The sequence below is a fragment of the Bufo gargarizans genome, chromosome 4 (assembly GCF_014858855.1).
Source record: "Bufo gargarizans isolate SCDJY-AF-19 chromosome 4, ASM1485885v1, whole genome shotgun sequence".
NCBI lineage: Eukaryota > Metazoa > Chordata > Amphibia > Anura > Bufonidae > Bufo > Bufo gargarizans.
The window spans coordinates 537,484,100-537,512,063 of NC_058083.1; the positions used below are offsets into that span (position 1 = coordinate 537,484,100).

The following is a 27,964-nucleotide window of genomic DNA, read 5'->3' on the forward strand; positions in this document are numbered from 1 at the left end:
TTACTCTCAACTATACCCCACTCCAAACTGCTGCTCTGTACTGCTCTATACTATACCCTGCTCCACACTGCTGCCCTGTACTGAGCTACACTATACCCCGCTCCACACTGCTGCTCTGTACTGCTCTATGCTATAACCCGCTCCACACTGCTGCTCTGTACTGCTCTATACTATACCCCGCTCCACACTGCAGCTCTGTACTGCTCTATACTATACCCTGCTCCACACTGCTGCTCCGTACTGCTCTTTACTATACCTCGCTCCACACTGCAGCTCCGTACTGCTCTATACTATACCCCGCTCCACACTGCTGCTCCGTACTGCTCTATACTATACCCCGCTCCACACTGCTGCTCTGTACTGCTCTATACTATACCCCGCTCCACACTGCTGCTCCGTACTGCTCTATACTATACCCCGCTCTACACTGCTGCTCCATACTGCTCTATACTATACCCCGCTCCACACTGCTGCTCCGTACTGCTCTATACTATACCTCGCTCCACACTGCATCTCTGTACTGCTCTATACTATACCCTGCTCTACACTGCTGCTCTGTACTATACCCCGCTCCACACTGCTGCTCCGTACTGCTCTATACAATACCTCGCTCCACACTGCTGCTCTGTACTGCTCTATACTATACCCCGCTCCACACTGCAGCTCTGTACTGCTCTATACTATACCCTGCTCCACACTGCTGCTCCGTACTGCTCTATACTATACCCCGCTCCACACTGCTGCTCTGTACTGCTCTATACTATACCCCGCTCCACACTGCTGCTCCGTACTGCTCTATACTATACCCCGCTCCACACTGCTGCTCCATACTGCTCTATACTATACCCCGCTTCACACTGCTGCTCTGTACTGCTCTATACTATACCCTGCTTCACACTGCTGCTCCGTACTGCTCTATACTATACCCTGCTCTACACTGCTGCTCTATACTATACCCCGCTCCACACTGCTGCTCCGTACTGCTCTATACTATACCCCGCTTCACACTGCTGCTCTGTACTGCTCTATACTATACCCTGCTTCACACTGCTGCTCCGTACTGCTCTATACTATACCCTGCTCTACACTGCTGCTCTATACTATACCCCGCTCCACACTGCTGCTCCGTACTGCTCTATACTATACCCCGCTCCACACTGCTGCTCTGTACTGCTCTATACTGAACCCTGCTCCACACTGCTGCTCTGTACTGCTCTATACTATACCCCGCTTCACACTGCTGCTCTATACTATACCCTGCCCTACACTGCTGCTCTGTACTGCTCTATACTATACCCCGCTCCACACTGCTGCTCCGTACTGCTCTATACTATACCCCGCTTCACACTGCTGCTCTGTACTGCTCTATACTATACCTCGCTCCACACTGCTGCTCCGTACTGCTCTATACTATACCCTGCTCTACACTGCTGCTCTGTACTGCTCTATACTATACCCTGCTCTACACTGCTGCTCCATACTGCTCTATACTATACACTGCTCCACACTGCTGCTCTGTACTGCTCTATACTATACCCCGCTTCACACTGCTGCTCCGTACTGCTCTATACTGAACCCTGCTCCACACTGCTGCTCTGTACTGCTCTATACTATACCCCGCTTCACACTGCTGCTCTATACTATACCCTGCCCTACACTGCTGCTCTGTACTGCTCTATACTATACCCCGCTCCACACTGCTGCTCCGTACTGCTCTATACTATACCCCGCTTCACACTGCTGCTCTGTACTGCTCTATACTATACCTCGCTCCACACTGCTGCTCCGTACTGCTCTATACTATACCCCGCTCCACACTGCTGCTCCGTACTGCTCTATACTATACCCCGCTCCACACTGCTGCTCCATACTGCTCTATACTATACCCCGCTTCACACTGCTGCTCTGTACTGCTCTATACTATACCCTGCTTCACACTGCTGCTCCGTACTGCTCTATACTATACCCTGCTCTACACTGCTGCTCTATACTATACCCCGCTCCACACTGCTGCTCCGTACTGCTCTATACTATACCCCGCTTCACACTGCTGCTCTGTACTGCTCTATACTATACCCCGCTCCACACTGCAGCTCTGTACTGCTCCATACTATACCCCGCTCCACACTGCTGCTCTGTACTGCTCTATACTATACCCCGCTCCACACTGCAGCTCTGTACTGCTCTATACTGAACCCCGCTCCACACTGCTGCTCTGTACTGCTCTATACTGAACCCTGCTCCACACTGCTGCTCCGTACTGCTCTATACTATACCTCGCTCCACACTGCTGCTCTGTACTGCTCTATACTGAACCCTGCTCCACACTGCTGCTCTGTACTGCTCTATACTATACCTCGCTTCACACTGCTGCTCTATACTATACCCTGCTCTACACTGCTGCCCTGTACTGCTCTATACTATACCCCGCTCCACACTGCTGCTCTGTACTGCTCTATACTATACCCCGCTCCACACTGCTGCTCCGTACTGCTCTATACTATACCCCGCTTCACACTGCTGCTCTGTACTGCTCCATACTGAATCCTGCTCCACACTGCAGCTCTGTACTGCGCTATACTATACCCCGCTCCACACTGCTGCTCTATACTATACCCCGCTTCACACTGCTGCTCCGTACTGCTCTATACTATACCTTGCTCCACACTGCTGCTCCGTACTGCTCTATACTATACCCCCTTCACACTGCTGCTCTATACCTTGCTTTACTCTGACGCACTATACTCCCCTATACTTTTCTCTGCTTCACACTGCTGCTCTGTACTGCTCTATATTATACCCTGCTCCACACTGCTGCTCTGTACCTTGCTTTACTCTGCCGCACTATACTCCCCTATACTTTTCTCCGCTCCACACTGCTGCTCTATACTATACCCTGCTCCACACTGCTGCTCTGTACTGCTCTATACTATACCCTGCTCCACACTGCTGCTCTGTACTGCTCTATACTATACCCTGCTCCACACTGCTGCTCTGTACTGCGCTATACTATACCCCGCTCCACACTGCTGCTCTATACTATACCCCGCTTCACACTGCTGCTCCGTACTGCTCTATACTATACCTTGCTCCACACTGCAGCTCTGTACTGCTCTATACTATACCCTGCTCCACACTGCTGCTCCGTACTGCTCTATACTATACCCCGCTTCACACTGCTGCTCTGTACTGCTCCATACTGAATCCTGCTCCACACTGCAGCTCTGTACTGCGCTATACTATACCCCGCTCCACACTGCTGCTCTATACTATACCCCGCTTCACACTGCTGCTCCGTACTGCTCTATACTATACCTTGCTCCACACTGCTGCTCCGTACTGCTCTATACTATACCCCCTTCACACTGCTGCTCTATACCTTGCTTTACTCTGACGCACTATACTCCCCTATACTTTTCTCTGCTTCACACTGCTGCTCTGTACTGCTCTATATTATACCCTGCTCCACACTGCTGCTCTGTACCTTGCTTTACTCTGCCGCACTATACTCCCCTATACTTTTCTCCGCTCCACACTGCTGCTCTATACTATACCCTGCTCCACACTGCTGCTCTGTACTGCTCTATACTATACCCTGCTCCACACTGCTGCTCTGTACTGCTCTATACTATACCCTGCTCCACACTGCTGCTCTGTACTGCGCTATACTATACCCCGCTCCACACTGCTGCTCTATACTATACCCCGCTTCACACTGCTGCTCCGTACTGCTCTATACTATACCTTGCTCCACACTGCAGCTCTGTACTGCTCTATACTATACCCTGCTCCACACTGCTGCTCCGTACTGCTCTATACTATACCCCCTTCACACTGCTGCTCTATACCTTGCTTTACTCTGACACACTATACTCCCCTATACTTTTCTCTGCTTCACACTGCTGCTCTGTACTGCTCTATATTATACCCTGCTCCACAGTGCTGCTCTGTACCTTGCTTTACTCTGCCGCACTATACTCCCCTATACTTTTCTCCGCTCCACACTGCTGCTCTATACTATACCCTGCTCCACACTGCTGCTCTGTACTGCTCTATACTATACCCTGCTCCACACTGCTGCTCTATACCTTGCTTTACTCTGCCGCACTATACTCCCCTATACTTTTCTCCGCTCCACACTGCTGCTCTATACTATACCCTGCTCCACACTGCTGCTCTGTACTGCTCTATACTATACCCTGCTCCACACTGCTGCTCTGTACTGCTCTATACTATACCCTGCTCCACACTGCTGCTCTATACCTTGCTTTACTCTGCCGCACTATACTCCCCTATACTTTTCTCCGCTCCACACTGCTGCTCTATAATATACCCCGCTCCACACTGCTGCTCTGTACTGCTCTATACTATACCCTGCTCCACACTGCTGCTCTATACCTTGCTTTACTCTGCCGCACTATACTCCCCTATACTTTTCTCCGCTCCACACTGCTTCTCTATACTTTTCTCCGCTCCACACTGCTGCTCTATACCTTGCTTTACTCTGCCGCACTATACTCCCCTATTCTTTTCTCCGCTCCATACTGCTTCTCTATATTGCCCTCTGCTCCTTAATTTCCATTCCATTATCTGACAAACTTACCTGAGGCTGGAAGAGGCTGCTCAACAATCCCAACCTTCACAACCTAAAACAAGACAAGAGGTAAGCACATGAGTGTAGACGTCTAGAATCCCAATATCTCGTGATATACATTGTGAGCATGCACCTACCTACTGTACAATGCATTACTCAATGAGGACAGCACTGGAAGAGTTACTAACCCATCAATGAGGGACGTTGGGCTCAGCAAACATCAAAAAGGGACAGGGGGCACTGCAAACACTGAGGACAGCACCAGAATAGAGACAGGGGGCACCACAAGCTCCTAGGACAGCACCAGAAGACATACTAAGCCATCAATGATGGACAGGGGGCACTGCAAGCACAAAGGACAGCACCAGAAGAGTCACTAACCCAAAAGTAAGGGACATTGGGCACTGCAAACACTGAGGACAGCACCAGAAGAGTCACTAACCCATCAGTGAGGGACAGGGAGCACCGCAAGCACCAAGGACAGCACCAGAAGAGTCACTAACCCAAAAGTAAGGGACATTGGGCACTGCAAACACTGAGGACAGCACCAGAAGAGTCACTAACCCATCAGTGAGGGACAGGGAGCACTGCAAACACTGAGGAAATCTCCAGAAGAGTCACTAACCCATCATTGAGGGACAGGGGGCACCACAAGCACCATGGACAGCACCAGAAGAGTCACTAACCCAAAAGTGAGGGACAGGGAGCACCGCAAGCACCAAGGACAGTACCAGAAGAGTCACTAACCCATAAGTGAGGGACAGGGAGCACCGCAAGCACCAAGGACAGTACCAGAAGAGTCACTAACCCATAAGTGAGGGACAGGGAGCACCGCAAGCACCAAGGACAGTACCAGAAGAGTCACTAAGCCATCAGTGAGAGACATGGGGCACTGCAAACACTGAGGACAGCACCAGAAGAGTCACTAACCCATCATTGAGGGACATGGGGCACTGCAAGCACCAAGGACAGCACTAGAATGATAAATCCATCAGTGAAGGACATGGGACACCGTAGACACTGAGGACAGCATAAGAATCACAAATCCATCAGTGAGGGACATGGGACACTGCAAGCACAAGAGTCATAAGTATGCTGGACCCTCAATTCTAGACATTTTACAAATCTTCAGCAAGAGAGAGGACTCCAGGTTGCTTGGTCAATTGGTGCTCTAACTTGGCTCATAGGTGACACGCTTCCTCCAGGACATTCATGGACCTCATGCTGATTTAACTCCTATCCCTAGTGAGCCGGATTGGTCACCTTGAGTAGCCCAACTCCCTCAGATCCCCCAGAACCTCAGAACTGACAATCCATGTTTGGTGTGCAGAGACTGGTAATTATACGCCATATGATCTTACTAGGAGGTTCCCAGGACATTGGCCAGAAATATGGGGGCAGCCTGTGATTGGCCCTCCTCATCTCACATGACCTATGGGAGGGTAAGGATGTTGGGACTGGACTTCAATGATTACGTGAGTCAGGAGTCCCTCCGAACCTCCTCAATCTCAAGAAGTAAAATAACAGGCGTGTTGCCAGCAGAATATTAATGACTTTATGGGGCACATTTATTAAGGCCCTGCTCTGGCGGCGGATTCTCCGTAGTTATGTACAGGCGCCGGGCTCTCCATAACTTCACCATATCAAGGGCCAGTTCTAAGTGTCAGACGGCGTCCGAGCTTCCGAGCCATCTTACATTAAGATCATTTTCTACGCCTGTTCTAGGAACTGCCGGCCCGTCCCCTGCCCACAATTTTAGACCTGGCGTGAGCGGGGCGAAGTCGCAGATGGCGGCGCAACTAGCTGCCATCTGTGCCCGAAATACGTCTAATTTAGTCATATTTTAGTACGGAAAATGACCCCCTATATTTTCATCATGTGAATCGCATAGAATTTATCAAATCGGTATAAAGTGCAGAAATTTCAGCATAAAAAGTAAATACTGATCAGTCAGGAGACATGGCAGTGGAGGGTCACGTGTCCACATGCTGCACCACGTTTCACAGATCCCACACTCCCATCTTGGCTGATGGTCATTTACAAACAGAAATTCATCTATTTTCGGCATATTTCTGGTGCAGGTCAATTGCGCTGCAATCTGACTTTTCCCTGCTCACACCAGGTTAAATATAGGGGGCGTGGCAGGAAAGAGGAAAGGCCGGCAGGGGAAGAGGAAGGGTCGGCAGGGGAAGAGGAAGGGCCGGCAGGGGAAGAGGAAGGGCCGGCAGGGGAAGAGGAGGGGCTGGCAGGGGAAGAGGAAGGGCCGGCAGGGGAAGAGGAAGGGCCGGCAGGGGAAGAGGAAGGGCCGGCAAGGGGAAGAGGAAGCGCCGGCAGGGGAAGAGAAAGGGCCGGCAGGGGAAGAGGAAGGGCCGGCAGGGGAAGAGGAGGGGCTGGCAGGGGAAGAGGAAGGGCCGGCAGGGGAAGAGGAGGGGCCGGCAGGGGAAGAGGAGGGGCCGGCAGGGTCTCATTTATCATTTTCTATGCCTATTTTACATGTACAAAATTTAAGCCAGCAAGAAAGCTGGTGTAGTGGCTGGCGCATCCACCGCTGTGTCCAGTCATTGGTTGCAGCAGTCATGTGACTCGCATCAAAATGGATGTCAACATGGTGAGACCCAAGACCTGCAGAGCTGGTGGGGCAGTGATGGAGCTGGAACCCAGCAGCGGAGATAAGTTAAGTATGATTGCCATGCTGGGGGGTCTGAAGAAACAGTCACCAGGGATGAACAGCCCCTTGAAGGTTGACTCTGGACATCTTGGCCATGCTCTGGGGAAGACAGGGACTGATCCCTGCAGTCTATAAGGCTCGGATCCACTCCCTGCATCTTCGGCGGTGTCCGGTAACGTCCCCTCCACTGTGTCCATAGAAAAACACAGGAAACAGTTCAGGAAAACGAGTGCAGCAGAAACTCACCCCGATAAACGGAACAAACTTCTGGCAAGAATCCTCATCAGCACTAAGAGAAGGCAGCAGAGGAAGAGAGCAAGGAAGAAGAATTAAGAGGAGAAAACACAATCACCGCAAGATAGGAGGGAGGAGGCATGGACGGCGTCCGGAGAGCCGATCCAGCGCGGATTTACAATGTAAGTATCCCTTTATTGAAGGGCGATACACACGGGGAGACAGCATCCGGGACAAAGCAGACTCATACAGTCTGCATGTCCTTAGTCAAAACCATTAGTCATAATCAGGGTTACAGTTATGACCAAGGACGTGTAGACTGTGTGACACGAGTCAGTCCCAGGTGCCATCGCTCTTCAATAGATGGACACTTACATTGTAAATCTGCACCAGATCTGCTCTCCGGAATCTGAAGATCAGAGCACATAGGCCTTCCTTCCCAAGAAGCAGGAGCTTTGTGTTACAAAGGAAAGGCATCTCAAAAAGGTGACTGATGCACCACAGATAGAAGAAAAGGAGACTGAGGAGGCCCACAGGAAACAGGGAAGAACCGCAGGCTAAGAGGGAGGAGACACAGAGGAAACAGGAAGCTGAGGAGCCACAGAGGAAATACAGAAGAACTGCAGACTACGAAGGAGGAGACACGGAGGAAACAACAGGAAGCTAAGGAGGCACAGAGAAGAAATGCAGGCTAAGAGGGAGGAGACACAGAGGAAACAGGAAGCTGAGGAGCCACAGAGGAAATACAGAAGAACTGCAGACTACGAAGGAGGAGACACGGAGGAAACAACAGGAAGCTAAGGAGGCACAGAGAAGAAATGCAGGCTAAGAGGGAGGAGACACAGGGGAAACAGAAGAACTGCAGGCTAAGAGGGAGAAGACACAGAGGAAACAGGAAGCTGAGGAGCCACAGAGGAAATACAGAAGAACTGCAGACTACGAAGGAGGAGACACGGAGGAAACAACAGGAAGCTAAGGAGGCACAGAGAAGAAATGCAGGCTAAGAAGGAAGAGACACAGGGGAAACAGAAGAACTGCAGGCTAAGAAGGAGAAGACACAGAAGAAACAACAGAAAACTAAGGAGGCACAGAGAAGAAATGCAGGCTAAGAGGGAGGAGACACAGGGGAAACAGAAGAACTGCAGGCTAAGAGGGAGGAGACACAGAGGAAACAGGAAGCTGAGGAGCCACAGAGGAAATACAGAAGAACTGCAGACTACAAAGGAGGAGACACGGAGGAAACAACAGGAAGCTAAGGAGGCACAGAGAAGAAATGCAGGCTCAGAAGGAAGAGACACAGGGGAAACAGAAGAACTGCAGGCTAAGAAGGAGAAGACACAGAAGAAACAACAGAAAACTAAGGAGGCACAGAGAAGAAATGCAGGCTAAGAAGGAAGAGACACAGAGGAAACAGAGAAGAAATGCAGGCTAAGAAGGAAGAGACACAGAGGAAACAGAAGAACTGCAGGCTAAGAAGGAAGAGACACAAAGAAAAATGAAGAACTGCAGGCTAAGAAGGAGGAGACACAGAGGAAACAACAGGAAGCTGAGGAACCACAGAGGAAATACAGAAGAACTGCAGGCTAAGAAGGAGGAGACACGGAGGAAACAACAGGAAGCTAAGAAGGAAGAGACACAAAGAAAACAGAAATGCAGGCTAAGAAGGAGACACAGAGGAAACAACAGGAAGCTGAGGAGCCACAGAGGAAACAGGAAAGAAATGCAGACTAAGAAGGAGGAGACACAGAGGAAATACAGAAGAACTTCTGGCTAAGAAGGAGGAGACACAGAAAACAACAGGAAGCTAAGGAGGCACAGAGAAGAAATGCAGGCTAAGAAGGGGGAGACACAGAGGAAATACAGAAGAACTGATGGCTAAGAAGGAGAAGACACAGAAGAAACAACAAGAAGCTAAGGAGGCACAATTAAGAAATGCAGGCTAAGAAGGAGAAGACACAGAGGAAATACAGAAGAACTGCAGGCTAAGAAGGAGGAGACACAGAAAACAACAGGAAGCTAAGGAGGCACAGAGAAGAAATGCAGGCTAAGAAGGAGGAGACACAGAAAACAACAGGAAGCTAAGGAGGCACAGAGAAGAAATGCAGGCTAAGAAAGAGGAGACATAGAGGAAACAACTGGAAGCTGAGGAGCCACAAACGAAATACAGAAGAACTGCAGGCTGAGAAGGAGGAGACACAGAGTAACCAACAGGAAGTTAATGAGGCTCAGAGAAGAACTGCAGACTAAGAAGGAGGAGACACAGAGGAAACAGAGAAGAACTGCAGGGTAAGAAGAAGGATGCACAGAGGAAACAGGAAGCTGAGAAGGCACAGAGGAAACAGGGAAGAACTGCAGACTAAGTGTCACCACCAGACATCTGAGAAGCTCTGACAGATGCCTTTCAGAACCTCCCCCTTGAGCTTCCTTTGTTTTGCTTTCAGTTCCTCATCTCGTTAGCCTCTCTCAGCTGTCATGTAGTTGTACTGATTGCATTCCTTTAAATCCCTTCCCAGACTGCTTCACTTTGCGGTTTATATTTCTTCCTGGAGTGTGTGTGCATGCTGATCCTACTTCCCAGTCTTCTACAAGATAAGTGTGATGCATTCTTTTGTGTTTTTCTGTTTGCTGGATCCCAGGTGACCCTGACTCCCTCCGTATCTAGTGTAGGGAGCCGGTGGTCGTGTCCCCTCACTATTATAGGGTGTTCAGGTGTTATACAGTCGAGGTACGAGGATATGCGATCATCTACCATTGGGATTATCGCATAGGCTGAGCAGTCAGGGAGAGAGCCAGGTCTGATGCAGGAGTCTCCCTTTTGTTCCTTAGTTTTGGATCCAGTGAGTCATATATTCATTTTGTGTTGTCTTGTTACCTGTACACCTTCCGTGACACTAAGAAGGAAAAGACACAGAGGAAACAGAAGAACTGCAAGCTAAGAAGGAGGAGATACAGAGGAAACAACTGGAGGCTAAGGAGCTATAGAGAAAAACTGCACACTAAGAAGGAGACAGAGGAAACAGGGAAGAACTGCACACTAAGAAGGAGACAGAGGAAACAGGGAAGAACTGCACACTAAGAAGGAAGATGCACAGACGAAACTGGGAAGAACTGCAGGCTAAGAAAGAATAGACAGAGGAAACAGATGAACTGCAGGCTAAGAAAGAGAAGACATAGAGGAAACAACATGAAGCTGAGGAGATACAGAGGAAACAGAGATGAAATGCAAGCTAAGAAGGAGGAGGCATAAAGGAAACAGGTAGCTGAGGAGGCACAGAGGAAACAGAAGAACTGCAGACTAAGAAGGAGGAGACACAGATAATACAACAGGAAGCTGAGGAGGCACAGAGGAAACAGAAGAACTGCAGACTAAGAAGGAGGAGACACAGATAACACAACAGGAAGCTGAGGAGGCACAGAGGAAACAGATTCAATTCAGGCTAAAAAGGAGGAGACACAGATAATACAACATGAAGCTGAGGAGGCACAGAGGAAACAGATGAACTGCAGACTAAGAAGGAGGAGACACAGATAATACAACAGGAAGCTGAGGAGGCACAGAGGAAACAGATTCAATTCAGGCTAAAAAGGAGGAGACACAGATAATACAACAGGAAGCTGAGGAGGCGCAGAGGAAACAGATTCAATTCAGGCTAAGAAGGAGGAGGCATAAAGGAAACAGGAAGCTGAGGAGGCACAGAGGAAACCGAAGAACTGCAGACTAAGAAGGAGGAGACACAGAGGAAACAGGGAAGAACTACAGACTAGGGCTACTTTCACACTCACGTTTGGTGCGTACCCGTCATGGATCTGCCCAGATGGATCCGTTCGGATAATACAACCATCTGAATCCGTTCAGAACGGATCCGTTTGTATCATCTGTAACATAGCCAAGACGGATCCATCATGAACACTAATGAAAGTCAATGGAGGATCCGTTTTCTATTTTGTCAGTGAAAACGGATCCGTCCCCATTGACTTAAATAATGTGCCACGACTGTTGTTCTAGTCCGCATCCGAGTCGCCATTTTTGCGGACCCATTCACTTGAGTGGGGCAGCAAAAGATGCGGACAGCACTCCGTGTGCTTTCTGGATCCGTTGCTCCGTTACGTAGCCGCGCAAAAAGAATATAACATGTCCTATTCTTGTCAGTTTTACGAACAAGAATAGGCATTTCTACAATGGGCTGCCTGTTCCGTTCTGCAAATTGTGGAAGGCACACGGCGGCTTCCGTGTTTTGCGGATCCACAATTTGCGGACCGCTAAAAACGGAACAACAGGAGGCTAAGGAGACAGAGGAAGCAGGGAAGAACTGCAGGCTGAGGAAACATACAACAGGAAAATGAGGAGCCACAGAGGGAAAACAGAAGAAACATGACGGTGAAGGGTCCAGAGCATAGAAGAGCAAGAGACTGATGAGGAGGTAGACAGGAAACAAGTAGCAGGAGAATAAGGAAGAGGAAACTGAGCAAATAGAAGAGTAGGAAGCTAAGGAGGAAGAACAGAGTAAACACAGACCTGCAAGAGGCCGAGGAGAAGGAGATACACAATAAACAGAAGAGGAAACTGAAGGCCAAGAAGCCGAGGAGGAGGCACAGAGGAAGCATAAAAACCTAAAGCTTAGGCACAGAAAGCATAACAGGAAGTCGAGGAGGAAGAGGCTCCAATGCCACAGAAGGTACAGTAGGTACAGAGGAAACAGAAGGACAAGAGGCTGGGGTTATAAGGATGCACAAATGAAATATAGATAAACTGGAGGCATAATGGTAAGAAGAGTCCATCACAACAAATCTGGAGTGAAGAGAAGAGCAATGACAACCAGCAGACAGCACCACGACAAGTGAGGGCCAGAGCTGGTCCAGTGTCTACAGACAGAATCGCAGCACTGGGACCAGTGAAGGAATGTAATCAGCTCCGGGGTTCAGAGTTTTTTTTCTAATATTCATGCATGTTCTACAGGTCAACTACCGGTGGAGACAACCCACAGAACGGGTGGCTGGAGACTCTCAGAAATCTTTGGCACCATGTGGGCATCACTGAACAAGGACAAGCTTTATGATGCTATTAACCAGATATAAATATTTGGCCAGCTCACCTCTGATGGTGCCGTCGTCTGTAGCCATCTCCTGGATGGGAAAAAGACCTGATCAGTGACTACTTCTGAACATTTCATGTCTATTGGCCCCCGATAAACCTAAAGGTGGGATATCAATAGCAGAAGGTTGGCAGGGGGCATACCAGCTCATCAGTACTTGTAGGTTCTTACTGGAGGCCAATAAAGAAGACATGTCCTAGAAGTAATCGGGTCTTTGTCCTGTATTCTAGGTACCGCTCCCTGATCGGGAGCCACCATTATTGGCTTCTGTTCCATTTCTGCCCCTCTGTTATCTCTCCATATGAACAGGTCCATGAACAAACCAAATTTCATTCATTTGCAAGTAGAAAACTTAATTGACAAAAAAAGAAAAACAATTCCAGAATCATAACCAATAAGAGATGAAGACAGAGCGTCCCCGCAGCATGTGGGCCTGGGGTGGGGTGACCAGTTAAGATGTGTGACGCTACAGGCTATTAGGCATGGTCTACAGAGGTCTACAACAATCTTCTGGTCCTGCAGAGAAAGCTTCCCAATGTAGTAATACTCCCCTGGGGAGGTCAGGTTACCAAATCCGGTATTTGGCCAGACCTATTGGCTCTCCAGACGCCTAGTGCCAGAGCCATTTTAAGGTTGGTCCAGCTCTGGGGCACATGAAGACGCTGTCGGCTCGGTCAGGATATGGAGACGCTGTCGGCTCAGTCGGGATATGGAGACTGTCGGCTCGGTCGGGATATGGAGACTCTGTCGGCTCGGTCGGGATATGGAGACTCTGTCGGCTCCGTCGGGGATATGGAGACTCTGTCGGGGATATGGAGGCTCTGTCGGCTCCGTCGGGGATATGGAGGCTCTGTCGGCTCCGTCGGGGATATGGAGGCTCTGTCGGCTCCGTCGGGGATATGGAGGCTCTGTCGGCTCCGTCGGGGATATGGAGGCTCTGTCGGCTCCGTCGGGGATATGGAGGCTCTGTCGGCTCCGTCGGGGATATGGAGGCTCTGTCGGCTCCGTCGGGGATATGGAGACTCTGTCGGGAATATGGAGGCTCTGTCGGCTCCGTCGAGGATATGGAGGCTCTGTCGGCTCCGTCGGGGATATGGAGGCTCTGTCGGCTCCGTCGGGGATATGGAGACTCTGTCGGGAATATGGAGGCTCTGTCGGCTCCGTCGGGGATATGGAGGCTCTGTCGGCTCCGTCGGGGATATGGAGGCTCTGTCGGCTCCGTCGGGGATATGGAGGCTCTGTCGGCTCCGTCGGGGATATGGAGACTCTGTCGGGAATATGGAGGCTCTGTCGGCTCCGTCGGGGATATGGAGGCTCTGTCGGCTCCGTCGGGGATATGGAGGCTCTGTCGGCTCCGTCGGGGATATGGAGGCTCTGTCGGCTCCGTCGGGGATATGGAGGCTCTGTCGGCTCCGTCGGGGATATGGAGGCTCTGTTGGCTCCGTCGGGGATATGGAGGCTCTGTCGGCTCCGTCGGGGATATGGAGGCTCTGTCGGCTCCGTCGGGGATATGGAGGCTCTGTCGGCTCCGCGGGGATATGGAGACTCTGTCGGGAATATGGAGGCTCTGTCGGCTCCGTCGGGAATATGGAGGCTCTGTCGGCTCCGTCGGGGATATGGAGGCTCTGTCGGCTCCGTCGGGGATATGGAGGCTCTGTCGGCTCCGTCGGGGATATGGAGGCTCTGTCGGCTCCGTCGGGGATATGGAGGCTCTGTCGGCTCCGTCGGGGATATGGAGACTCTGTCGGGAATATGGAGGCTCTGTCGGCTCCGTCGGGGATATGGAGGCTCTGTCGGCTCCGTCGGGGATATGGAGGCTCTGTCGGCTCCGTCGGGGATATGGAGGCTCTGTCGGCTCCGTCGGGGATATGGAGGCTCTGTCGGCTCCGTCGGGGATATGGAGACTCTGTCGGGAATATGGAGGCTCTGTCGGCTCCATCGGGGATATGGAGGCTCTGTCGGCTCCGTCGCGGATATGGAGGCTCTGTCGGCTCCGTCGGGGATATGGAGACTCTGTCGCCTCCGTCGGGGATATGGAGACTCTGTCGGGGATATGGAGGCTCTGTCGGCTCCGTCGGGGATATGGAGGCTCTGTCGGCTCCGTCGGGGATATGGAGGCTCTGTCGGCTCCGTCGGGGATATGGAGGCTCTGTCGGCTCCGTCGGGGATATGGAGGCTCTGTCGGCTCCGTCGGGGATATGGAGGCTCTGTCGGCTCCGTCGGGGATATGGAGGCTCTGTCGGCTCCGTCGGGGATATGGAGGCTCTGTCGGCTCCGTCGGGGATATGGAGGCAGTGTCGGCTCCGTCGGGGATATGGAGACTCTGTCGGGAATATGGAGGCTCTGTCGGCTCCGTCGGGGATATGGAGGCTCTGTCGGCTCCGTCGGGGATATGGAGGCTCTGTCGGCTCCGTCGGGGATATGGAGACTCTGTCGGCTCCGTTGGGGATATGGAGACTCTGTCGGGGATATGGAGGCTCTGTCGGCTCCGTCGGGGATATGGAGACTCTGTCAGGAATATGGAGGCTCTGTCGGCTCCGTCGGGGATATGGAGGCTCTGTCGGCTCCGTCGGGGATATGGAGGCTCTGTCGGCTCCGTCGGGGATATGGAGGCTCTGTCGGCTCCGTCGGGGATATGGAGACTCTGTCGGGGATATGGAGGCTCTGTCGGCTCCGTCGGGGATATGGAGACTCTGTCGGGAATATGGAGGCTCTGTCGGCTCCGTCGGGGATATGGAGGCTCTGTTGGCTCCGTCGGGGATATGGAGGCTCTGTCGGCTCCGTCGGGGATATGGAGGCTCTGTCAGCTCCGTCGGGGATATGGAGGCTCTGTTGGCTCCGTCGGGGATATGGAGGCAGTGTCGGCTCCGTCGGGGATATGGAGGCTCTGTCGGCTCCGTCGGGGATATGGAGGGCTCTGTCGGCTCCGTCGGGGATATGGAGGCTCTGTCGGCTCCGTCGGGGATATGGAGGCTCTGTCGGCTCCGTCGGGGATATGGAGGCTCTGTCGGCTCCGTCGGGGATATGGAGACTCTGTCGGGAATATGGAGGCTCTGTCGGCTCCGTCGGGGATATGGAGGCTCTGTCGGCTCCGTCGGGGATATGGAGGCTCTGTCGGCTCCGTCGGGGATATGGAGGCTCTGTCGGCTCCGTCGGGGATATGGAGGCTCTGTCGGCTCCGTCGGGGATATGGAGGCTCTGTCGGCTCCGTCGGGGATATGGAGACTCTGTCGGGAATATGGAGGCTCTGTCGGCTCCATCGGGGATATGGAGGCTCTGTCGGCTCCGTCGCGGATATGGAGGCTCTGTCGGCTCCGTCGGGGATATGGAGACTCTGTCGCCTCCGTCGGGGATATGGAGACTCTGTCGGGGATATGGAGGCTCTGTCGGCTCCGTCGGGGATATGGAGGCTCTGTCGGCTCCGTCGGGATAGGGCTCTGTCGGCTCCGTCGGGGATATGGAGGCTCTGTCGGCTCCGTCGGGGATATGGAGGCTCTGTCGGCTCCGTCGGGGATATGGAGGCTCTGTCGGCTCCGTCGGGGATATGGAGGCTCTGTCGGCTCCGTCGGGGATATGGAGGCTCTGTCGGCTCAGTCGGGGATATGGAGGCTCTGTCGGCTCCGTCGGGGATATGGAGGCTCTGTCGGCTCCGTCGGGGATATGGAGACTCTGTCGGGAATATGGAGGCTCTGTCGGGGATATGGAGGCTCTGTCGGCTCCGTCGGGGATATGGAGACTCTGTCGGGGATATGGAGGCTCTGTCGGCTCCGTCGGGGATATGGAGACTCTGTCGGGAATATGGAGACTCTGTCGGGGATATGGAGGCTCTGTCGGCTCCGTCGGGGATATGGAGACTCTGTCGGGGATATGGAGGCTCTGTCGGCTCCGTCGGGGATATGGAGACTCTGTCAGGAATATGGAGGCTCTGTCGGCTCCGTCGGGGATATGGAGGCTCTGTCGGCTCCGTCGGGGATATGGAGGCTCTGTCGGCTCCGTCGGGGATATGGAGGCTCTGTCGGCTCCGTCGGGGATATGGAGGCTCTGTCGGCTCCGTCGGGGATATGGAGGCTCTGTCGGCTCCGTCGGGGATATGGAGGCTCTGTCGGGGATATGGAGGCTCTGTCGGCTCCGTCGGGGATATGGAGACTCTGTCGGGAATATGGAGGCTCTGTCGGCTCCGTCGGGGATATGGAGGCTCTGTCGGCTCCGTCGGGGATATGGAGGCTCTGTCGGCTCCGTCGGGGATATGGAGGCTCTGTCAGCTCCGTCGGGGATATGGAGGCTCTGTTGGCTCCGTCGGGGATATGGAGGCAGTGTCGGCTCCGTCGGGGATATGGAGGCTCTGTCGGCTCCGTCGGGGATATGGAGGCTCTGTCGGCTCCGTCGGGGATATGGAGACTCTGTCGGGGATATGGAGGCTCTGTCGGCTCCGTCGGGGATATGGAGACTCTGTCGGGAATATGGAGGCTCTGTCGGCTCCGTCGGGGATATGGAGGCTCTGTCGGCTCCGTCGGGGATATGGAGGCTCTGTCGGCTCCGTCGGGGATATGGAGGCAGTGTCGGCTCCGTCGGGGATATGGAGGCAGTGTCGGCTCCGTCGGGGATATGGAGACTCTGTCGGGAATATGGAGGCTCTGTCGGCTCCGTCGGGGATATGGAGGCTCTGTCGGCTCCGTCGGGGATATGGAGGCTCTGTCGGCTCCGTCGGGGATATGGAGGCTCTGTCGGCTCCGTCGGGGATATGGAGACTCTGTCGGGGATATGGAGGCTCTGTCGGCTCCGTCGGGGATATGGAGACTCTGTCGGGAATATGGAGGCTCTGTCGGCTCCGTCGGGGATATGGAGGCTCTGTCGGCTCCGTAGGGGATATGGAGGCTCTGTCGGCTCCGTCGGGGATATGGAGGCTCTGTCGGCTCCGTCGGGGATATGGAGGCTCTGTCGGCTCCGTCGGGGATATGGAGGCTCCGTCGGGGATATGGAGGCTCTGTCGGCTCTGTCGGGGATATGGAGGCTCTGTCGGCTCCGTCGGGGATATGGAGACTCTGTCGGCTCCGTCGGGGATATGGAGACTCTGTCGGCTCCGTCGGGGATATGGAGGCTCTGTCGGCTCCGTCGGGGATATGGAGACTCTGTCGGGGATATGGAGATGCTGTCGGCTCCGTCAGGATATGGAGACGCTGTAGGTCTTTGGTGAGATACAGAGAGGTTGTCTGGGGATAGAATATTCATAGATTGTTAGCTCGGACAGGATATGGAGATGTATGGAGAAGGGACTTGGGAGAAAATGTATGAACATGTAAGCCATCCAATAGTCATTATTTTTTTATTTTGTTTGTGCTGGATCAATAAAAAGGAGCCACGTTCCTACCCATATAAGGGTCTTTTTCAAGAATGGGTCAGAATATGGATGCATATGGTAGACAGGGGAGGTCAGAGGACACAAGTTATAGGACACAAAAGAGGTAAATACACAGGGGAGGTTTCAGGACAGAAGAGAGGTTAGCGGTCAATGTGGAGGACGTTACAGGAGATAGCAGAGGTCAAAGGACACAGGCGAGGTCAGGGAATGCAGGAAAATCTACAGGGCACAGGGTAGAGGGGACACTGACGGCCGTCGTCAGTCACAGTATACTGGCTTCTATTAGCCAGAAGAAAATAATGAGAAAACGGATACTGTAGATGATGGGAATAGAGAGAGGAGGGGCCCGGTGTTACATGTCTTCACAGAACTTTCTAGAATCATTATCACATATACCTACCTCCTATTGTCACAAATTATATGAAGACTCATATGTCCGATGGAAGAAGAAGAAAGTAGCAATGCACATGTATGGCGGGAGCGCTGCCGCATCTTACTGTCATGCCCCGCTCTGACTATGTGCGGAGGCCGTCTAGAATAGCAGCACGAGATTAGTGTTTTGTTTTGGAGCCGTGCTGGATCTGCCTCTCATCAGGTGCACTGGGTGGGGTCATTAGTTTAAATAGCACTCCATCCCAGTGCTCTGAGCGGATTATAGGAATCACTTTGGTCTTGGAAGCTAGGAAGGAAGGTTGTCTGTTCCAGCTCAGAAAGATAAGTGTGGTTTCAAGTTTTGTTGTTTGCTGTCTTGGTTGTTTTGTGTCATTTCTCCCATCCAGGTTCTGTGCGAGCAGGCTGCTCCTATTTCCCCTCTTCACCATCTCAGGGAATTTAGGGTGTTTCCGCCCAGGCACGTGGACACATCATACCTACCACCAAGGTCTGCATGTGGGCTGAGCAGTGCAGGGAGAGAGGTCAGGGATTAGCTAGGAGGTGACCCTTCCCCTGCCTCTCGCCTAGAGCCTGGTTGGTGGTTTACCTGTGAGTCTGAGTGCACGTCCGCCGTGACACTTACCTTCTCTGTCTATAGGTCAGCATGGCTTCAGAGATAAAGAGCTGATGGGAGACAGACGCCCCTGCAATGTACTGTGCCACTCTCCCCGCCACGTCCAGCCGCTCTGTGTAACAGAAGATGTCCACATTATCAAACTCATAAAGCTACATGCACCCAGGAGCCACGCCTTGGGTTAGGGCTATTTGACACCTCAGCTGTGTTAGCCCCCCCATATAAAAAAATTTGAACAAAACATATGCAGTTGGTTAGATCTTTGTTAGATCAGGTTGAATGAATTGTTTGCGTTAGATCTCATACAGAAGTAGAGCTATTAACAGTTATTTGCAGGGGGGGCTAACCCGTCATCAGCCCCCCCCCCCCCCTTATCAAAAAATTGACCAAACAATTAGCTATTTTGGAAGATATTTGTTAGATCCGGTATGATCAACTACTTGTTTTGTTAGATCTCACATAATTACAGACTTATTAAGTGATTAATGAGGGGGGGGGGGCTAGCCCCCCCACATGCAATTTTCAGGTAAAATTTTATGCAGACTAATAGGCCTTCGTTAGATCCGGTAGGATAAAGTGTTTTCAACGTTAGATCTCATTTAATTACAGAGATATTTAACATAAAAACACAGATATTAGGTAGTATTAAATAGGGGGGCTAGCCCCCCCCACATGCAATTTTCTGGTAAAATTTGATTCAGGCTAATAGGCCTTCGTTAGATCCGGTAAGATCAAATGGCTTCAATGTTAGAACTCATATAATTACAGAGATATTATGGATATTTGGTATTAGGTCAGGGGGGGCTACCCCCCCCATGCAATTTTTAGCTAAAATTTGATTCAGACTAATAGGCCTTCGTTAGATCTGGTAAGATCAAGTGACAGACAGACAGTGACAGATACCGCACCGCAGTTCTATCGACATTACAGACAGTGACAGATACCGCACCGCTGTTCTATCGACATTACAGACAGTGACAGATACCGCACCGCTGTTCTATCGACATTACAGACAGTGACAGATACCGCACCGCTGTTCTATCGACATTACAGACAGTGACAGATACCGCACCGCTGTTCTATCGACATTACAGACAGTGACAGATACCGCACCGCTGTTCTATCGACATTACAGACAGTGACAGATACCGCACCGCTGTTCTATCGACATTACAGACAGTGACAGATACCGCACCGCTGTTCTATCGACATTACAGACAGTGACAGATACCGCACCGCTGTTCTATCGACATTACAGACAGTGACAGATACCGCACCTCTGTTCTATCGACATTACAGACAGTGACAGATACCGCACCTCTGTTCTATCGACATTACAGACAGTGACAGATACCGCACCGCTGTTCTATCGACATTACAGACAGTGACAGATACCGCACCGCTGTTCTATCGACATTACAGACAGCGACAGATACCGCACCGCTGTTCTATCGACATTACAGACAGCGACAGATACCGCACCGCTGTTCTATCGACATTACAGACAGCGACAGATACCGCACCGCTGTTCTATCGACATTACAAATAAAAGAAAGGGTATCCCACGGCGCAAAAACACCTAGTAGTTGGAGTAATGGAGGTTCTTGTTTATTAAGGCAAGTGGTACCACTTGCCTTAATAAACAATAACCTCCATTACTCCAACTACTGGGTGTTTTTGCGCCGTGGGATACCCTTTCTTTTATTTGAACTACTGGCTTTCTGCGGGATTCCAGGCATCCCTGAACAGAAGCATCCATCCCGGGCTGCACACCATCTGTTGTGAGGAGTTCATGGCAATTCGATACATGTCCACACTAGAGTTGTGCCTGAACTAGCACAACTCTATCAGGTGAGCCTCCCCAGTGGAGATACCTATTTTCTTCATTTTTAACGTTATTACCCTATGGTGCGCCATTCTTTTTTGTTCCCTAGTGGAACGACGCCTGTTTCTGACTATCGACATTACAGACAGTGACAGATACCTCACCGCTGTTCTATCGACATTACAGACAGCGACAGATACCGCACCGCTGTTCTATCGACATTACAGACACTGACAGATACTGCACCGCTGTTCTATCGACATTACAGACAGCGACAGATACCGCACCGCTGTTCTATCGACATTACAGACAGTGACAGATACCGCACCGCTGTTCTATCGACATTACAGACAGCGACAGATACCGCACCGCTGTTCTATCGACATTACAGACAGCGACAGATACCGCACTGCTGTTCTATCGACATTACAGACAGTGACAGATACCGCACCTCTGTTCTATCGACATTACAGACAGTGACAGATACCGCACCGCTGTTCTATCGACATTACAGACAGTGACAGATACTGCACCGCTGTTCTATCGACATTACAGACAGTGACAGATACCGCACCGCTGTTATATCGACATTACAGACACTGACAGATACCGCACCGATGTTCTATCGACATTACAGACAGTGACAGATACCGCACCTCTGTTCTATCGACATTACAGACAGTGACAGATACCGCACCTCTGTTCTATCGACATTACAGACAGTGACAGATACCGCACCGCTGTTCTATTGACATTACAGACAGCGACAGATACCGCACCGCTGTTCTATCGACATTACAGACAGTGACAGATACCGCACCGCTGTTCTATCGACATTACAGACAGTGACAGATACCGCACCGCTGTTCTATTGACATTACAGACAGCGACAGATACCGCACCGCTGTTCTATCGACATTACAGACAGTGACAGATACCGCACCGCTGTTCTATCGACATTACAGATAAAAGAAAGGGTATCCCACGGCGCTAAAAACACCCAGTAGTTGGAGTAAGTTCTTGTTTATTAAGGCAAGTGGTACCACTTGCCTTAATAAACAATAACCTCCATTACTCCAACTACTGGGTGTTTTTGCGCCGTGGGATACCCTTTCTTTTATTTGAACTATTGGCTTTCTGCGGGATTCCAGGCATCCCTGAACAGAAGCATCCATCCCGGGCTGCACACCATCTGTTGTGAGGAGTTCAAGGCAATTCGATACATGTCCACACTAGAGTTGTGCCTAAACTAGCACAACTCTATCAGGTGAGCCTCCCCAGTGGAGATACCTATTTTATTCATTTTTAACGTTATTACCCTATGGTGCGCCATTCTTTTTTGTTCCCTAGTGGAACGACGCCTGTTTCTGACTATCGACATTACAGACAGTGACAGATACCTCACCGCTGTTCTATCGACATTACAGACAGCGACAGATACCGCACCGCTGTTCTATCGACATTACAGACAGTGACAGATACCGTACCACTGTTCTATCGACATTACAGACAGTGACAGATACCGCACCGCTGTTCTATCGACATTACAGACAGTGACAGATACCGCACCGCTGTTCTATCGACATTACAGACAGCGACAGATACCGCACCGCTGTTCTATCGACATTACAGACAGTGACAGATACCGCACCGCTGTTCTATCGACATTACAGACAGTGACAGATACCGCACCGATGTTCTATCGACATTACAGACAGCGACAGATACCGCACCGCTGTTCTATCGACATTACAGACAGTGACAGATACCGCACCGATGTTCTATCGACATTACAGACAGTGACAGATACCGCACCGCTGTTCTATCGACATTACAGACAGTGACAGATACCGCACCGCTGTTCTATCGACATTACAGACAGCGACAGATACCGCACCGCTGTTCTATCGACATTATAGACAGTGACAGATACCGCACCGCTGTTCTATCGACATTACAGACAGTGACAGATACCGCACCGCTGTTCTATCGACATTACAGACAGCGACAGATACCGCACCGCTGTTCTATCGACATTACAGACAGTGACAGATACCGCACCGCTGTTCTATCGACATTACAGACAGTGACAGATACCGCACCGCTGTTCTATCGACATTACAGACAGTGACAGATACCGCACCACTGTTCTATCGACATTACAGACAGCGACAGATACTGCACCGCTGTTCTATCGACATTACAGACAGTGACAGATACTGCACCTCTGTTCTATCGACATTACAGACACTGACAGATACCGCACCGCTGTTCTATCGACATTACAGACAGTGACAGATACTGCACCTCTGTTCTATCGACATTACAGACACTGACAGATACTGCACCTCTGTTCTATCGACATTACAGACAGTGACAGATACCGCACCGCTGTTCTATCGACATTACAGACAGTGACAGGTACCGCACCGCTGTTCTATCGACATTACAGACAGTAACAGATACCGCACCGCTGTTCTATCGACATTACAGACAGTGACAGATACCGCACCGCTGTTCTATCGACATTACAGACAGTGACAGATACCGCACCGCTGTTCTATCGACATTACAGACAGTGACAGGTACCGCACCGCTGTTCTATCGACATTACAGACAGTGACAGGTACTGCACCGCTGTTCTATCGACATTACAGACAGTGACAGATACCGCACCGCTGTTCTATCGACATTACAGACAGCGACAGATACCGCACCGCTGTTCTATCGACATTACAGACAGTGACAGATACCGCACCGCTGTTCTATCGACATTACAGACAGTGACAGATACCGCACCGCTGTTCTATCGACATTACAGTTCTTGTCAATTATTTTTGACTTTTGAGCTATAGTATGAAAACCATATTCTTCACTTATTCCATTCACCTAGATCCATATCTAGTTCCTGTGTATCTTAGGGTACCACAATTATGTAATACTACCTAATATCAGTGTTTTCATGTGAAATATCTCTGTAATTATGAGATCTAACGTTGAAACCACTTGATCTTACCGGATCTAACGAAGGCCTATTAATCTGCATCAAATTTTACCTGAAAATTGCATGTGGGGGGGCTGGCCCCCCTCATTAATCACTTAATAAGTCTGTAATTATGTGAGATCTAACAAAAAAAATTGTTGATCATACCTGATCTAACAAATATCTTCCAAAATAGCTAATTGTTTGGTCAATTTTTTGATAAGGGGGGGCTGATGACGGGTTAGCCCCCCCTGAAAATAACTGTTAATATCTCTACTTCTGTGTGAGATCTAACGCAAACAACAATTGATCTAACCTGATCTAACAAAGATCTAACCAACTGCATATGTTTTGTTCAAACATTTTTATTTGGGGGGGCTAACACGGCTGAGGTCTATTTGACTGGAAGGACTTTCCTGCTGGGCCATAAAGAGCCATTAAAGGTGACAAACACGTTTCTTCCTTCTTTACATGCATTTTGCTTGTAATAGTTTGTATTGATAATGTGGGATGTACGTCTTCTGCAGCCGTTGTGCATTACACTGCAGGGCAGGCAGCAGAGAGCTGTGCATAGCACAAGATGGCGCAAGGGCCAACCTCACAAAGATCAGCCTCTCTGCAGGAAAGAGCACAGAGGACAGTGCCCTGACTCACTGCACATCCAGCATGTATTACTGGGGGACACACAGACCTCACATCCAGCATGTATTACTGGGGGACACACAGACCTCACATCCAGCATGTATTACTGGGGGACACATAGACCTCACATCCGGCATGTATTACTGGAGGACACACAGACCTCACATCTAGCATGTATTACTGGGGGACACACAGACCTCACATCCAGCATGTATTACTGGGGGACACACAGACCTCACATCCAGCATGTATTACTGGGGGACACACAGACCTCACATCCGGCATGTATTACTGGGGGACACACAGACCTCACATCCGGCATGTATTACTGGGGGACACACAGACCTCACATCCGGCATGTATTACTGGGGGACACACAGACCTCACATCCAGCATGTATTACTGGAGGACACACAGACCTCACATCCGGCATGTATTACTGGGGGACACACAGACCTCACATCCAGCATGTATTACTGGGGGGACACACAGACCTCACATCCGGCATGTATTACTGGGGCACACACAGACCTCACATCCAGCATGTATTACTGGAGGACACACAGACCTCACATCCAGCATGTATTACTGGGGGACGCACAGACCTCACATCCAGCATGTATTACTGGGGGGGACACACAGACCTCACATCCAGCATGTATTACTGGAGGACACACAGACCTCACATCCAGCATGTATTACTGGGGGACGCACAGACCTCACATCCAGCATGTATTACTGGGGGGACACACAGACCTCACATCCAGCATGTATTACTGGAGGACACACAGACCTCACATCCAGCATGTATTACTGGAGGACACACAGACCTCACATCCAGCATGTATTACTGGGGGACACACAGACCTCACATCCTGCATGTATTACTGGGGGACACACAGACCTCACATCCAGCATGTATTACTGGGGGACACACAGACCTCACATCCAGCATGTATTACTGGAGGACACACAGACCTCACATCCAGCATGTATTACTGGAGGACACACAGACCTCACATCCAGCATGTATTACTGGGGGACACACAGACCTCACATCCTGCATGTATTACTGGGGGACACGCAGACCTCACATCCTGCATGTATTACTGGGGGACACACAGACCTCACATCCAGCATGTATTACTGGGGGACACACAGACCTCACATCCAGCATGTATTACTGGGGGACGCACAGACCTCACATCCAGCATGTATTACTGGGGGACACACAGACCTCACATCCAGCATGTATTACTGGGGGACACACAGACCTCACATCCAGCATGTATTACTGGAGGACACACAGACCTCACATCCAGCATGTATTACTGGGGGACACACAGACCTCACATCCAGCATGTATTACTGGAGGACACACAGACCTCACATCCGGCATGTATTACTGGGGGACACACAGACCTCACATCCAGCATGTATTACTGGGGGACACACAGACCTCACATCCGGCATGTATTACTGGGGGGAAACACAGACCTCACATCCAGCATGTATTACTGGAGGACACACAGACCTCACATCCGGCATGTATTACTGGGGGACACACAGACCTCACATCCAGCATGTATTACTGGGGGACACACAGACCTCACATCCGGCATGTATTACTGGGGGACACACAGACCTCACATCCAGCATGTATTACTGGAGGACACACAGACCTCACATCCAGCATGTATTACTGGGGGACACACAGACCTCACATCCAGCATGTATTACTGGGGGACACACAGACCTCACATCCGGCATGTATTACTGGGGGACACACAGACCTCACATCCGGCATGTATTACTGGGGGACACACAGACCTCACATCCAGCATGTATTACTGGGGGGACACACAGACCTCAAATCCGGCATGTATTACTGGGGGACACACAGACCTCACATCCAGCATGTATTACTGGAGGACACACAGACCTCACATCCAGCATGTATTACTGGGGGACACACAGACCTCACATCCGGCATGTATTACTGGAGGACACACAGACCTCACATCCAGCATGTATTACTGGGGGACACTTGAATGGGCTGTGGCACCGCAGGAAAATCGTTTGCTGCACTGCCGCGGCTCAGACAGTGGCCGGTCTATATTGGGAGGTGTCTGCACAATTCTGGCCTCTGAGTGACTTTTCCCAGTTTGAGGAGGCCGGAGACCATTCTATTCTTACTACGCAGACGGCAGTACTGTATCTTCATAACAAGAAGTGTGAGTGCTTTTGAATATAAAGGTGACTTGTGCATGACGCAGTGTGAAGAAGCCCTGAGACAAGGGTCTCACCTGAAGATGGCGGCTCCCCCTGACTGAACACGTCTCTCCAGGCTGCGTCCATGAAGAGGGCATTGTATTTACTGTCTACTGAAGCCAGGTATTTGGCCACAGGGTGGGGACCTGAGGGGAGAAGATGGAATGACAGGACATTAATAATCCACAACCCTGAAATCTCTAGAAGCGATGACTGAATGAGAGAGACAAGCTACTATGATGTGCGGTCACTGATCTGGAGGAGATTCCTTCTGCAAAACCTGAGATTCATGACTCATGTGACTCCACTTTACAGACTATAGCCAGGGATAGAAGACACAGGAAGCTGGAGGAGATCCCCTCAATGGTACCTTCACATGTGACTCCACCATACAGACTATGGCCAGAGAAAGAAGGCAGAGGAACCCAGAGGAGATCCCCTCAATGAGACCTTCACAGGTGACTCCACCATACATACTATGGCCAGAGATAGCAGGCACAGGAACTCAGAGGAGATCCCCTCAATGAGACTCCACCATACAGACTATCGCCAGAGATAGCAGGCACAGGAACTCAGAGGAGATCCCCTCAATGAGACCTTCACAGGTGACTCCACCATACAGACTATGGCCAGAGAAAGCAGGCACAGGAACTCAGAGGAGATCCTCTCAATGAGACCTTCACATGTGACTCCACCATAAAGACTATGGCCAGAGAAAGCAGGCACAGGAACCCAGAAAACATCCCCTCAATGAGACCTTCACATGTGACTCTACCATACAGACTATCGCCAGAGAAAGCAGGCACAGGAAACCAGAGGAGATCCCCTCAATGAGACCTTCACATGTGACTCCACCATACAGACTATAGCCAGAGAAAGCAGGCACAGGAACCCAGAAAACATCCCCTCAATGAGACCTTCACATGTGACTCCACCATACAGACTATGGCCAGAGAAAGCAGGCACAGGAAACCAGAGGAGATCCCCTCAATGAGACCTTCACATGTGACTCCACCATACAGACTATCGCCAGATAAAGCAGGCACAGGAACTCAGAGGAGATCCTCTCAATGAGACCTTCACATGTGACTCCACCATACAGACTATGGCCAGAGAAAGCAGGCACAGGAACTCAGAGGAGATCCCCTCAATGAGACCTTCACATGTGGCTCCACCATACAGACTATCGCCAGAGAAAGCAGGCACAGGAACCAAGAGTAGATCCTCTCAATGAGACCTTCACATGTGACTCCACCATACAGACTATAGCCAGAGATAGCAGGCACAGG

The 27,964-nt window shown here is 50.9% G+C and overlaps 1 protein-coding gene across 1 annotated transcript in view; it reads right to left on the reverse strand.

Moving 5' to 3' along the window:
- LOC122935570 (phosphofurin acidic cluster sorting protein 1-like) overlaps positions 1 to 27,964 on the reverse strand; it is a 163,848-nt gene that overhangs the window by 16,569 nt on the left and 119,315 nt on the right. The window contains exons 17-20 of the mRNA XM_044291334.1: positions 26,711 to 26,821; positions 18,964 to 19,066; positions 7,509 to 7,551; positions 4,604 to 4,646 (exon numbers count right to left, since the gene is read on the reverse strand). Coding sequence (XP_044147269.1) covers positions 4,604 to 4,646; positions 7,509 to 7,551; positions 18,964 to 19,066; positions 26,711 to 26,821 — 300 coding nt within the window. The remainder of the gene's footprint in view (positions 1 to 4,603; positions 4,647 to 7,508; positions 7,552 to 18,963; positions 19,067 to 26,710; positions 26,822 to 27,964) is intronic.